This window comes from Neopelma chrysocephalum, unplaced genomic scaffold (genome assembly GCF_003984885.1).
Source record: "Neopelma chrysocephalum unplaced genomic scaffold, ASM398488v2 Primary Assembly neopelma1_65, whole genome shotgun sequence".
NCBI lineage: Eukaryota > Metazoa > Chordata > Aves > Passeriformes > Pipridae > Neopelma > Neopelma chrysocephalum.
The window spans coordinates 7,299,287-7,314,685 of NW_020897722.1; the positions used below are offsets into that span (position 1 = coordinate 7,299,287).

Consider the following 15,399-nt stretch of genomic DNA (forward strand, 5'->3'; position numbering starts at 1 on the left):
TATCCACCTGCCTTTATTTAAGAGATGGGAGTCTGAACACTTCACTGTGTGGATGTGATCAAACGTAAGGAGACTGAACAGAAAGGACAAATATATCTGTGCCCTCCCACCTGCCTGCACTGCTCTGGACTTACCTGATCCCACCTGAGAGGCCCCAGCCAACATGATTTACTGAAGCTGGTGATGAACAGCAATAGTCCCAAGCCTTGGGATGTTGTTTAAGTCAATAAATTAATATGGAAACCCAACCACAGATATTAGAAATCTGGTCTTTTTGAAGACACCTCCCATGAGCTAAAACCCTTGACCTGAGAGAACAGGTAGCCAGAGGAAATCCTCACTTCAACTGTGCACAAATTCCAAATATATGACTATAGGGCAGTCCTCTCTCTTTCAATAAGTGCATTTGTGACAGTCTCCCAAACACACAAGCTGCTGTCACAAGTGCAATGGATCTGATCAGCTCCAGCCCGGGTTCTATTTCCTGTGAGTCACCAGGTGATTTGTCTCCATTTCAAGCATTTTAGACTCCTAAGCAGTTTGCAAACACACTTCCAAATAATTTTCCAAAATTTATACATAAACATTCTACAACACATTTGCCATGACAAGTCAGGTTATTACTCACACAGGATCAAAAGCCTCAAATGGCATTTTATAAAAATCTGAAATTAAACCTATTTTCATCCCTGTTTTCATCCTCAGTAGAGAACAAAGACGTGCTCTGGTCTCCTAGGGAACTACATCTTGAGACGTTGTTGTTTTCTTTTCAAACTATGGGGACTGGAAGAGCAGTTGGACCAAACCTGATGTTTAGATATTACATCAGTGGTAAACTTTAACAATGTCAGGTGAATTGGACTAACTGGATTTTATGAGAACATCTGAGTATCAATGGGGATGTCTGCCAACAGAATACAGTGTGAATGAAGCCTTGAAAATAAGAAAACCAGAAGCTGATCGCTACTTAAAGGACACACAAACTTGTTCAGGTACCTCTTAAACCTTCAAAAAACTACAAAAATTAAGAGACTTCCAGAAAAAACTACAGCTTTTCATCTGTTCCACAGAACACTTACAGAATATTTACTTATTTTAATTATATGTAAAGAGCAAATTGACATAACCAAAATCCTGCTTTAAAGCATGTTAGCCTACTTTCAGAAGATCACATATTTCCTGAACAATTAGGAATATTATCTAAACAACAAATAAAAGTTAACCGAAAAGGAAGGTTTTCAAACAAGTGATTCTGTTTCTAGTTTCCACAACAGCTCTGGCATTCACACCCCGTTAGAGAACGTGAACGCTCCATTTGCAGATATTGAGCATTGTTCAAACGCAGATCAACCACAATGTGAAGCCACTCACCACCTTTTAGTCATAATTCTGAAGGGAACAAAAAAATCCCTCTCAATAGAACAATTTATATTAATTTAAATTAAGTCTTCTACATAACACTCAGGTATTTTTCCATTCCTGAGCATCAACAAGAAAAAAGGGGAAGGTAACAGCTGATTTATGTTTACTCCCTCCAGATGTTTCCTGACCTGCCTAAGGAGACTGAAAATTACCTGAACCACAAATACAAGCATTTTGTGCAGTCATTAGCTAATTACTGTAACAAACACACACGCAGCTGTAGATAAATTTAAGAGATTCCTTTGAACTTCTAATTGAAACCAAACAATAAAAGGTAGCTTTACTACTAAAAAAGGTAAATATTTGTGTTACCAGGTATTACAAATTAAAATTATTATTTTAAAGCCCTTTTTTCCAAGCCCATCCCACTCAATTTCCAAACAACTTCCTCACCTTCACCACCAACTTCACTGAAATGAGAAGTGAACTCACCACAGACCATCTACTGAACAGATGCAGATTCTCCCTAACAAACACCCAGATCACTCACCACAATCACAACAGACATTCCCTTTCCAGTAGAAGGCCAAGACTCCTGAAGCCTCTCGAATGTTTTGGGAAAGTTTGCCAAGCAAATCCCTACACAATGAGCTCAGCCCCCAAGAGCACGTTTCATCATTCCCAGAAAGCATTCCTGCTGCTTGAAGACCTCACTTCACACCAGGTCCTTCAGAGGGGGTATAAAGCACCACAAGTCATGTGTATGAAACACTATTAAACTTTATTTGGGGTTTCTGGTGCACTATAAGGTCTCCTTTTTAATGCCCACAAGGCTAACATGAATTACAGTGTCTTCCTGTTCCCCACAGCAGCTGAGCATTAGCACCTCTCCCCAGCACCTTCTGCTGCAAACCCCACATGAGCTCCTGGACAGCCTTTTGGACCAGCCTCTCTCCAAAGCTTGGAGCAGTTCTCCCAAATTTCCATTACTGCTTTCAATCTTCCTGTTTCTTTTCAAGCCCTGACAGGGGTTTGTGCACCCACCAGTCCCTCTCTCTGTAAGCACATCTGGTCTGGTAACACGATGTTGTCTCTCCCACACAGCCCCCACCCTGCCCTCGCACCCTCACAGCTACAGCAGCACGACCACAATAAATATTTCTATTTCTACAAACATTGTCCTGCTCATTCCAACTTAGGATCCCACTTTGAACTCCCCCAAGCAGTTCCAAGTTATCACAGCAAATCCAACCAGCAGGATTCAAGCTTTTGGTGGCCTTACGCCAGTTTTGTGGTTTATTTAACTCAAGGTGAGATATAATGAGCACTAACAACCATTTATTGTACACGTTAGATACACTACACGTGTTTTCAGCTACTTTATTTTAAAAAGACAACATTTTTGTTGGATTCCTTCTATAAAGGAAACTGCACATTTATCAAGCCTACAATCTAATTGTTTATGCAAGTTACACCATTCCCCATAAGGTAACCATCACTTTTTTAGTGTCTTGGAAGGAATATAGAAAAGAAAAATATTGCTGCTGTTCATTATGTTACTTCCTAACCTTAAAAACCTTTTATAATTCCCAAGAAAAGAAACTGTGAATTAGCAGTAATTAATTGGAGAAAGTAATGAATTTTATTTAAAAAAAATAAAAACCAAAGATCAGCTTTGAAAAGGCAGCTGACCATATATGGTCTGTTAAGAAGATGGAAGTCATCTCAACTTCCAAAAGCACAAGGCAATTTTCACATACAAAGTTATAAAAAGATGCTTTAATACAAGAAAAATGCCAATTATCATGGGCAAGTTTCTGCAACAGTTACAGAACAACATTTCAGATGACTCACACAAGTAAGAGCTACTGACTAAGAATTACAGAATCCATCTCTGTTTGGATAAACTCTGAAGTTTCTTACATAATAATTAATAAGTCATATTTTTAATTTGCAGGGTTTTTTAAAAATGAATGTAGAATTAAGTATAAAATTATGGCAACCTGTAACTGGGCTAAAATTTATTATAAGTGAAGCTATTTTAATAGCTTACATGAATACATATTCAGTGATGGAAGCCACTGATTAAGTATTGGAGCTGGTGTTTGACAAAGTGCTGAAAAATCTGCTGCAGTAGAACCTCTTTTGCATTTTTCAACTATTTCCATCCAATAATTAATTCACTAGAGCTTAGTAAAATGACTCGGAATTGAAAAGGTAAGAGATGTTTAATACAACATTTTATTTGTAACTTGTGAAAGTATGAAGGAATGACAGCTATTTATTATAAGATCCTGACTGAAAAAAGTAACCAGCAAGAAATTCAATCTAATAAACGCAGAGGACCATTTTATATAGTCATCACAGAAGAGTTTGCTTTAATTAAAAAAGCTGTTAAAAATACATTGTAAATTTAATTAATTTTAATACAAAGGCAGATAATATCCAATAAACATCACTCACAATTTCATAATTAATGCAGAAGTTGACACAATATAATAAATTCTAAAAGCACAGAAGATAATAGGTTTACTCTGCATATCAGTTTAAAACCCAGCCACATTTACTATAACCCTATTCAGTAACAACCTACAGCATCTTAATATCTATCCAGAAGTCAGAATCTGTTCTTTAGGAAAGGAACCGCCAAACAGATTTAAAAAAATACTCTCTGTAAAATGCCAACAGCAAAAGGCTTCCTGTCAGCTAATACAAACTCCTTTGCTTTGGGATATCCAAACCACTTAAGCCGAGGAAGAGGCCTGGATTATATCAGCACTCCATTAAAATAAGCAGGAGCTGAAGTGCACCTGCGTCACTCTGGGTGTTACTGCAAGGTTAACACAACATAATGCCTTACACAGCTCTGTGCTAGGAAATGTCCCATCCCAAAATGCCATCTACATGGTCCGAAATCATCAACACAGAAAACAAGGTGTTCTTTCAAAGCTTCATAGTATTAAAGAGTGATTCTATGCTGTCATTTATCCACTTCTAAAAGTACATGGGATCATAAACAACTCACAGCCCTGGCTGAGGCAGGTGTTCAATGAACAGTGTTGAAGCAGATTGTCATTTCATAACCAGTTCTACACTCAGGTCTAAAGATGAGCCCAGCACATGTGAAGGCAAACCCTGTACGCAGGTACTGAGCACCCTCACCAAGGAAACAATGATGAGCTGTGCTGGCATTCCCAGGATCAAGTACAGACCTGAGAACACACACGTCAGGATGGATCACAATGTTTCAAGGGGTGGTAAATGTTATTTTCATACAGAGCATATTTCACAGCAACTTCTACAGGCCAGGATTCCCTACACCTTTCTAAGTTTCTCTCAAGCCTCCTTTCTTTGTAAGACAATTCACTGACTACCAAGTGCAACAACTAAGCCAACACAAATTCTTTTCTTGCTATAACTGGTTTCCTTCTCTATCCAGTTTCCCAGTCTGCCCACAATACTCTCACATCATGCACTTGTGGCATCCTTTGCTATCATTAATGAGGAGCAAGGAGCAGGCCAACCAGCCAAGTGTTCCACCCCTGTTCACCTGCCAACCAACAGCCCCCCCGCAGGACAACAGCGGATGAGGTGGAAGTGCCTGTCCGGGAGGGACCCCGGGCTCGCCTTTCTTCTACCACCACATTATAAAAGGCCATGATGCTTCAGCTCTTCACTCTCTCAAATTTGGTTCAATCTGATTAATCATATTATTAAGGTCTCAACCTTCAGGAAACTACTGAAAAATGCATGACACCACCCAGCTCTAAGCTTGGGGAAGAAGTAAATGTACATGACAGACAATCCTGAGTACGTAATAAAAGACATTACTGAATGCACTAATAAAAGATATTCACTACTGTGATAAAGGCAGTGCAAGGCCCAGATAAATTAAGCGTTATTAGGGCACAGTGAACTTCAAGGGAGCATCTGATTTGAAGCTTTCAGCACAGTAGTTGCTAGGCAACAACAGTCCCACTGCATAAGCAAGAGCCACTTTCCTTTGGAGAGCAGCTCCATAACTGGCACTAATAGCTACAACTATTTCCAGCACAAATCCAGCATGACAGCACTCACTTAAACTGTCTCTTGGACACACTCAAATTATATGATCATGAACTAAGATGCTACTTTATCACACCAAGTCATAACAGAGCAGTCTTTAAAATACTAATGAATGACAAAATCTAATTTTGCTCCACAGCTACATCCACAGTAACTTTCATGAACATGGTCAGTTTATTTATTCTATATTAAAATAACCAGATTTAAAAGTGTAATATCACCCTAATTTATAGTGGGTTTGATAAATATGATTTTAAAAGCTATCCCAACTTTCCTAATAATGCTGTCATTCTCTTCTATGCCAGCAATTAAGTGGGAAAGTGTTATCAACTCCTACCTAGTTCTTCACAAGTCAGATTCAGATCATTATCTTTCCCTCATAAAGAGTTTCTCCTGCATTTATTTACTTCCTGAAATCTTCAGATGTTTGCTACTAATAAGCACAAAACCAACACAGACACAACCAGGCCTATAAATTCTGATGGCCTGCAGGTAACAGGTAGAACACGAAACCAAAAGCCTGTTCAGAACAATTTTAGACACATCACTTGTGTAATGCCTGATTTGTATGACAAGGTAAACACAACAGACATTGCAACTCCTCCATTTCACAACAAAAAAACCCCCCAACCTCTAAAGCACATTCCATTCATTGCTGCATTCCTGTAATCTCATTTTTTTCCTGCTATGCTCCATTTAACAACTGAGCCAAAAAACAGCATCATTTTTGAAATTCAGTTTCAGCAGCAATGTGTGCAGTACCATCATTTAGTGGTGAAATGCTGTACAATAGGGTTTAAAATACTACAGTAGAAGGGCATTCAAACCATCAACCTTCAACTAAGATACAACACAAGCAAACAAGAATTTAACACGAGTTTTGAAGGAGTTATTTGCACTTCAGACATTCTTTTGAAAATAAAATGAAGAGAACTTCAGTATGAGAGAGACACTCCAAATTCCAATTGGCCCTTTGCTTTGAATGACCATTACCAGCCCTACAAGAAGAAACATTCCCAAGATCTCCGATGACTTTCATTGACTTGATGTCCTCAACACAATGGCAGCACCTTAATGAAATCTAAAACCCTTTCCAAATGCCCAAAGTATTTCAAGCAGAGACTGGAAATGTTCCTTCATTGAGCAAATCCCTAACAACAGACACACAACACTGCTTAAGGAACTTTCAGGTTTCGCAGTTTACACCTGAATTTTTCAGCTTTCAGATTTTTAGTACTTATGCCATTCAAATAAAGCACAAATGTTCACTATTTTAAAGCAATAACCTGGAACAAACAATTGAAAATGTTATTAATTGAAAAGTTATTTCAAAAGTCTATCCTATTGGGACATTATTCCTATCCTTACATTGGATAATGCAAAGTCTGCACAACTAACAGAAGTAACCTTCAGTATTACATATCTTTATGCAAAAGCACTTTATCACCTGATTTTATTTTCCCTTCTATGAAATATCCTGATTCCTAGATATAGTCTCAAGAAAAAACCTCTTAAGGACTTAAAACTGCAGCAGTCCAAGTTACTTGTGCACAATTGTACTTACCCTTCCTGAAAACAAGCAGCAGTAATTAACAACTTTCAATAAAACTATTTTCTACCTAAATCTGAATTGTGTCACATGGCCTAAATCAAAGTCTCACACTTCAAAAGACGTAAGTAAGATGACTTTTCAGCAGCACTGTGGGAAAAAAATAATCAAAAGTCACATCCAAGTTAGTGTGTTCCCATGTTCTTCTAGACAGAAATTGAAACATTTCATCCCTCTACTCAACTTTTCCATTACAATCCCTGCCTTACTCTAAAACTCCACTGAGTCCCCCACAGGGCAGGTAGGTGGGATGAAAGGCCAATGCATGTGCACAGACAATTCTTCTGAAAAACCAACAGCTCTTCTTTACAACAGTTATTTCATCATCACAAGTGAAGGTAATGAAGACAGCAAAGGGGACATTTCATACAGAGTTTTCCCCCATGAAATAATAAAAAAAAAAAATCCTCTGACACATCCCTCCAACCCACCTTGAGTTGTGGATACAGCTCTGCAGTGACAAAAGCCAGCTTCACAGTTAAATCTGTTTTGTGGATGTGTGACCCTGAAATAATTACTGTCCTGTGCAATAAATTACAGTATTTTAAAGAAGAAATCTTAGCTACTTCGTATCACAACTGGACATGTAACTCTGTCAACACTTCTTGGCTAATTATCTCAGTCCTCCCTTTTGCCCTTAAAAAGAACAGAAGTCTATCCTGCAATCTAAGCCAACACTTGTTCAAACTGTTTTATCCCACGCTCCCCCTAAAAGCTTTTACAGTGAGCTTTTAAGGAGTTTCTACAGCTGCTTAAATCCACTCTGTACACAGGGGTGACAACAACAGCCAGGGCAGTGCTGGACCCTCCTGCAGCACAGCAGCTCAGAACAACATCCCTCTGATCCTCGGGTTTGCTGAACACTTGTCCTGGCCTGAGGGTTGGCTGAAAGTCAGGAACCAGTAAAACTGTGAGCTGGGGTAAGTTTTACATTACTGACCTTATTCTATTATCCTCCAAGTCTTCCCAGTAATGTCAGAGAATTACTCACACAACAGCACTCTGTTCAATTTTAATAAGGACTAAATATAGGCTGGTACTTCAAGTGTTTACAGAGCGAGATCTGTTTGAAGTTTCGGTGTCAGAATCTCATGTTTGCACAAAGGCATCTTAAGACAAGGGAAAAAATATCCATGTTAAATAATTATGTGCCTTATGCCTTCATGGCAGTGTTTCTGGACAATCTGGGTAGCATCATTATCTTGCAAACCCATCACTGATTTCTAAGCGTGTGTATGTGTGTGTATATATATACACACATAAAATTCTGCTGAGCATACTTTATTCTACACTGCTAGATGTTGCTTTTGCAATTATTTTCTGCTCAAGTACAGTATTTTTTCATCTGCTGTACCATTTCTCCAACAGTAAAGCACAGGAGCTGTAGATTTTTTTTATTTCCACACAGGGTAGACCACAATAATTTGAAGCAGCATGAGAAGATCACACATCATGGTATCTCAAACCACCAGAAAGAGATACTGGTGTTTGGGTTTCCATGCTGCAGGTAATTCTTTCTCCTACCATCTGACATCAATACAACCTATTAAGATACACTGCTTTTGAACAGATTAATTTCAGTTCACATGAAAGGAGTACGTACATGCAACTTTCCAGTGATGGGATTTTCTGGAATCTTTATTTTACAGAAGATCACTTTCCAACTCTAATGTACAGCTGGGTTAAGAAATGCAGGAAAGAAAGCAAGCAGCACCATTTTGCTAAAAGAGCTTATTCGAATCCATTTCTCGTCCCTATTCATAGCTAAAGGATCCCTTGGAAGAACAGACCATAGAGTGAATGACTGATTTTGGAGAACTGGATCTGGTCTATAGGCTGGAAGCTTAAAAGTCACTCAAAAATCTACTGCTAACATTTTCTACACCTCTTGCACACCAAAGAAGTCTTGATGCAACGATAGTCCCAAAAGAGTCATGTCACTGTTTAGTCACTACAGTGATGTTTTCTTACCACCAAGGAGGCTTTTGTCAATGTAGTACTGTTGGACAAGGTGTTACTTTGTACCAGCATTTCAGACTGAAAATCCCTCAGAAGACAATTCACTGACATAACGAGCTTCACACCATCCCCTTGCCTGAGCTATATGTGGTACAACACCCTGCTGTGGCCTGTGCCTAAAGCACACGGGCAGGCTGACAGGCTATCCTGACACACTTGGGACATTTCTGATTATAGAAGTCCACAAAATGTTTCCAATATCTAAATGTTGCTCAAGACCTTTCATAACTGCATTACAAAGAAAACAAAGAGCTCAGAGAGAGCAAGAAAAGCATTGAAGACATTGCAAATTGTATCCAGAACTGTATCAAACTCCAGTACGAGATGCACAGACCAAACAGAATGGCAGACCCAAAATAAAATCTGAGGAAGACTCCAGTACTCCCTGTGCTGCCCTTCTGCTGCAGAACTGCTGCCTTGGGACTGAAACAGGACTGTGATTTTCACAGCTCTGGTATTACACTGACTGAGGGTCCCTTTATCCTGCATGGGCGAACCACATGGGGACAGGGACTGAAACCAGACCACAGCAAATGTCCAGAAAAATCACTCCCAATCAAATTTGCCTATCCAGAATGCTGGATCTCACTATGTACCACAAACTTTTTTTTTTTATACAGGGCACAACCAGCACCTGCTTAATGGGCCCTTTCAAACCAATGCCCGGCACCTGATGCTGTGACAACAAACCTTTAGACCAGCCCTGATCGGTGCTATCTTAATGTGTTGCAATGGTATCTGAGGAATTATTAAATACACCCAAGCATTCAAGACAGGAGAAATAACTTCAGAAAGTGACCTCCTCCTTTGAGGACTGCTTTAGTTGTAACAAAGTCCAGACACTTTACAGCCACAGGCAGAGAAAGCAAACCAAGGCTGTGAACAAAGCCTTGCGTGAACATCCCTGGCAGGGCTAAGTCAGGGTTGGCTTCTCACCTCAGAGTCAAACTCACAGATAGAAACAAAAGATAAAAGACAACTTCCCAGCTCTGGTTCAACAATTAGGAGGCGCCTGGGACACAAGCTAGAAAAAGAAATATAGGGAGAAGCAAACGAGTCCAGTGCTTGAAAGGGGGAGGAAGGACAGACCATTTCCAGTAAAGACACAGACCACAATTATAACCCCCATTTCTCTTGTAAAGATTTTTCTTAACTTCAAGTGATCAAGTCACTGACTTGCATATACTTAGAAAATCGCTTTTCTTGTTGTGTGCAAGCGTCACAGACATTCTACACTGTCCCAAACCACAGGCCACAACTGCAATTTGGCCCCGGTCTGACAGAATGCCAAGTGAAGCATCAAGCCAAAGCAATTCAAAAGCAACAATTTTCCCAGGAGTATTGATGTGCTACAGAACTCATTTTAACAAATAATAAAAAATAAAAAAAAGTTACTTAATCTCAAAGTGTGAACAGTGACCAGCTGACTATGCCAGATACAGCTGCATGAACATCTAGATACTTCAGTTTGAAGTCTCTGGATGCTATACACCACTTTCCAAGCATCTTTTCCTGGATTGGACACAACCAAGTCTATCAGCAGGGACTCTCTGCTATGACATCCAACTGGGCCCTTGAGTCCCAAACCTGAGGTTCTCCAGAAGAAATCATGTCAGCACCAAATCCAGCTGCCTCAATTCAGCTGAACAGAGACTGTAATTCATCGCTACTGTGAAGCTGAACACACCTGTCAGAAATGCTGCCACCTATTCAAGTTTTGCAGGATAATAAAAGTATTTCTGAGTCCTTGCTACTTTGTATTTGCAAAGAGCTTCATAGAGCACAGAGATGATGAAAACACTTTGGCTGATATTACACACACCCCCTTGATCCTCAGCTTTCTTGGAGAGGCAGCCGAATTAAGGTCAAGTATGGAAATCCAAGTCAGAAGAACTGAGAGCCTGAATGTAAATGTAAAGCTTTAGCACAGTAAAGCAGCCCTGGCAGTTTGTGATGCACTATGTTTGGCTGCTAAATCCTGCTGCAGAAGAGCAGAGCCCCAGTGCCCTCACTTCAGCCACACAGCACGAGCAGTGGAAGTCATCTGAGCCTGATGCATTCGGGTCAAGTCACCGACACTCCTCAGGCTCAGGACAACTCTGGCACTTCAGTCTACAAACACCTTCCCAGCACACCTGCCCCAGCTCTCACCCCCAGTATAAAGTGAAACCTTAAATTCAGAACTATCACAGTACGTATCAGTATCCTTTTCCACTCACAGAATAAATTAAATCTAAGTTGGTCAAAGTATTTTCAGCCAGATGCATCTTCGACATCTTGGTTTTCGTATTTCCTGCAATAACTGCTATGAACCCTACAAAGTTAAAGCCTGATTTCCTTTACCTCCTCTCCTTGTTGTTGGATAAAAAAACCTGCTAATTAGTTTAGAACTATAACATCAAAAATGCAAGAGGAATATAGAACACATCATCAGTGCACGCCTTCATCTGCAAGCACCACAAAGCCACTCTTAAACAGAGCAGCATCATTCATCCTGATCAAGGCCCTGGGAACCCGACAGTTCCCCAGCCTGGCAAACTTCCACAGCACTTCCACAAACTGGAGCATTTTTGCACAAGGAATCCAATCACTTCTGGCATTCCAGCTTCCTCCCCAGAAGAGGAGTTATATTCCACAAAATATTCTGCAAAGTTCAGTACAGCTACAGGCACCTCCCTCCTTTTTCTGTGGATTCCATCTTTCCTATAACAAGGGCAACACACATAAAAAATGTTTCTCCATTGTCAAAGAAGCAACCATTCTTGTTAGGTGAAGAGCTGTGGGATCCTGAAATAATTCTGAAACAAGTTACCAGTCGTTTTATGAAAAGGCCATTAAATTCTTCCCAAGTTTACAACTCCTATGGATCAGAGCAAGTGTTACAGCCAACTGCAGGAATGGTCAAGGCCCAGAATGGAGCCCAGCACAGCCAGTCCCAACACACAGAATCAAAGCAACCTGTCATGGGACAGGAGAGGGACATTCACAACGTGGCTGGATTGGTTTTAAACACAACTCATGACTCAACCCTGCAAAACAAAGTCACAGGTTTGTCTTCAGACAGGCTGTAAAATTTGCCTGGAATGACAGAGAAGGTTCAAGACAAAAGTCTCGTTGTCATCCACTGGGAAGCTACTCCAAGGCAGGAGGGAAAACCAAAGTCCTTGTAGCTTTTCAGCTGGTTCCTGCTGCTGATACAGGGAATGATGCAGGACACATTGCAGACTAAGAATCTGCTGCATGCAAACCACCTGCAACATTATTTCATTCAGGAGCAAGTCTTCCCAGCAAAAATGATGCCAGTGAAACCAGAAAAGGTTCCCACTGAGGCCTTAAACCCTCAATACTCAAGATCCATCAATAAAGGAATCCAAATACATTGTTTCTCACTATATAGGCAAAGATACAATATATGGGTAAAGCAACAGTTTCATTTCCTGGAGTTCCCTGAGTTTTCCATGACAGGACTTGGCCAGTTTGCTAAACTTCAGATAACATCCCATGTGTACCTACTTTGGCCTAAATATAACCAAAACCAGCTTATAAAATTTATTCTTGTTCTATGAGTCCAACATTACAACATCATAAACACTACTCTTGGCAGTGCTGCAGTTAGCACACCTGATTCAGCCTTTTAAAAAATATAAATTAAAAAAAAAACCAAACACAAACCACTCCAACACTATGTCCTGCATTTTGTTCAATCAGCTTTTCATTCTGAGAATAAAGTGTTTTACCAGTGTCATGGAAGTTATGACCTCCCACCTTTGTAAGGTACATACATAGTCCTCATAGCAAAGAGGAAACTGTATTAAAAAAAATAAAATAAAGAGAACACTTTGACATCTACCTTTAAATAGAAAAATTAATTGCATTTCACGAAAAGTAAGACCCAGAAAAGGCAGAAAAGTCCTCCACACAGAACTGATTCTGCTGTCTTACCTCACAGCCCGATGACAAGTTGATATTATTTGGACAAACCTCAAGCATTTCATAAATGAAACAGCCTATAATTCAGTCTCAAAGGAAATACAGATTTCAGGGACAGTTTTCTCTTTTTCAGAAGTTTCCTTTCATAGAAAGTAAAATAGACCTCAAAGAAGGCTGATGGAGGGAGTGACTTATGAACAATTCAGAAATGTTCTGGGAATTAAAAAAATAGGAAAGAGACAGAGGTCCAAAAATAAAGGAAGTATGGGTTCCACTCCCAGTTTTGATACTTTCTATGGAATAGCAGCCAAATTACCTAATCTCTGTGCTTCCTATCTCTCTCTCCCCACTGCTGCTCCTCCTCCCTGAACATCTTGTGTATTCCAGCTGCACAACTCCTCATGGCTGCAAGGGAATCTCAGCACACATTCAAACCAAACCAACCCTAACAAAATTCAGCCTCAACACAATGTTATCTCGGCAAGTCTCAATGAAAGACCAACAAAAAATATGAATCAAATGCTTAGTTGGTACCTGTGAGTCCTAATAAACCTCTGAGCAGTCACTCCTGCGACTGAGAGGACATATTGTTTAGTTTGTGCTTTTAAGTCAAACAGGAAAATAAGCAAGGTAACCGAAGGAAGTTCGCGTTACCTAACATAAGAGAGAAATAAATATGAACTCATGACTATTTAGAGAGCCCGGGCCGGGGGGGCCGGGGGGGAATCCGACTAATCTGACCGGAAAACAGGGAAGCGCCGTCTGCCCAGGAGAGCCTCCACCCAGGAACGGGAGTCCCGGTGATTCACAGGCAAAAACCAGGAAAAGAAAAGCCCCGCCGAGGTCTGTACGGGCAAGAACGGCAGCGCTACAAAGAGCACGGCTGGGGCGAGCACCCAGAGAACCAGCCCGCGGCTCAGTCCCAGGGGTGTGGGCGACCCACAGCCCAGGGATACCGCTCCGTGCCATGACCTACAGCACGGGGAGCCCCCTCCGCCCGCCGTGCCCTTCCCGACGCTTCGGCGGGGCCGTGCCCGCAGCCCGGGGAGCGAAGGAAGGAGGGAAGGAAGGAAGGAAGGAAGGAGGGAGGGAGGGCTGGGGGCCGCACACCCGCAGTACCGCCGCTCCCGGGCCCCGCCGCGGAGCCGCCCCGAGCGCCGCTCCCCCCGCGCCTCACCTGCACCTGCCGGCGGCAGCGGAGCCGCCCCGGCGCTCCCCGCCAGCAGCCACAGCAGCAGCAGGACGGGCCCGAGCGGGTGTCGCGGTCCCAGGGCCCGCGGGCCGCCGCCCCCCCGCCGCCCGGCGGCCCCGCCGAGCCCCCCGCGCTGCCGCATAGCCCTCCGCTCCCGGCCCGAGGCCCGGCGCCGAACGAGGGGGCTCGAGGTTCTCAGCGCCTCCGGGGAGCCCCCGCGGCAGCAGCGGCCGCCCCCCGGCCCCGCGGCATCGGCCCCGCCGCCACTCCCCTCACAGAGCCCGAGCCCCGCCGGCCGTCGCCGCCGCCATCTTCCGGGCTACCTGAACGCCAAGGGGCGGGGCGCGCCGCTGATTGACAGCCCGACGCACCAATCATTGCGCGTCTCACGCTGGGGAGGCGGGATCATTGGCTGGGACGGAGATAATCCGTGATTGACAGCTAAACCAGCCAATCGCCCTGCAGGGGGCGAGCTAGGGCGTAGGGAGGCTGCGGCGCGAGCGCGGCGGCGCGCGGCTGCCAATCAAGCTCCTGGAGGGCGGGGCGTCGCTCGGATTGACGGCACGCTTCACCAATCGGCGAGAGGGGCGGGGGAAAGGGGAGGGGCTTGTCCCGTTTCGCGCGCAGTGCCCGCTGGCGCGGCGGGGGCGGCGCCCCCTGGCGGCCGAGCGTCCGCGGGGCCGATCCGGGATTCCCGGGACAGAGCCCTGCCTGGATCTTCGGGAACGACCCTCCTCGGGACACAGCCCCGCCTGGATCCATCGGGAATGAACCCTCAGGAACACAGCCCCGCCTGGATCCATCGGGATGAGCCCCCAGGGCACAGCTCCTCCCGCCATTCCTGGGGTGTTCCTGCTCCCCTGCAGGAGGATGGTGGGTCCCAAGCTGGGCAGTGAAACGGGCACACCACCCTCACTGTGCAGCCCGAGCGCTTCCAAGGCTGGAGGTGACCTTGTTCAATTATTGATACCAGCAGGATTCAGAAATAAAGATTATTCTGGTTTAGGTTTGTGATTCTGCTGAACTTTGAGTACATGAAAATGAGGTGTCAGCTCTAAGCAGCATAAGTGGAAGTGTTAATCCCGAGGAATCAGGGGCTCTATGCAGTGAGGAAATAGGGAAATACCACACGTCTAGCAAACTAGATTTCCGTTTTCCAAATAATTTAGCAAAAAGACTAATTATGTCAAGATTATATAATGACTTTGGGAGCACAGATTGT

At 42.9% G+C, this 15,399-nt stretch overlaps 1 protein-coding gene across 1 annotated transcript in view; it reads right to left on the minus strand.

The window, feature by feature from the left end:
• Positions 1–14,454, minus strand: part of LMTK2 (lemur tyrosine kinase 2) — a 42,691-nt gene extending 28,237 nt beyond the window's left edge. Inside the window, exon 1 of the mRNA XM_027683386.1 lies at positions 14,163–14,454. Within this exon, the coding sequence (XP_027539187.1) occupies positions 14,163–14,319 (157 nt within the window). The 5' untranslated portion in view covers positions 14,320–14,454. The remainder of the gene's footprint in view (positions 1–14,162) is intronic.
• Positions 14,455–15,399: the final 945 nt, after the last annotated feature.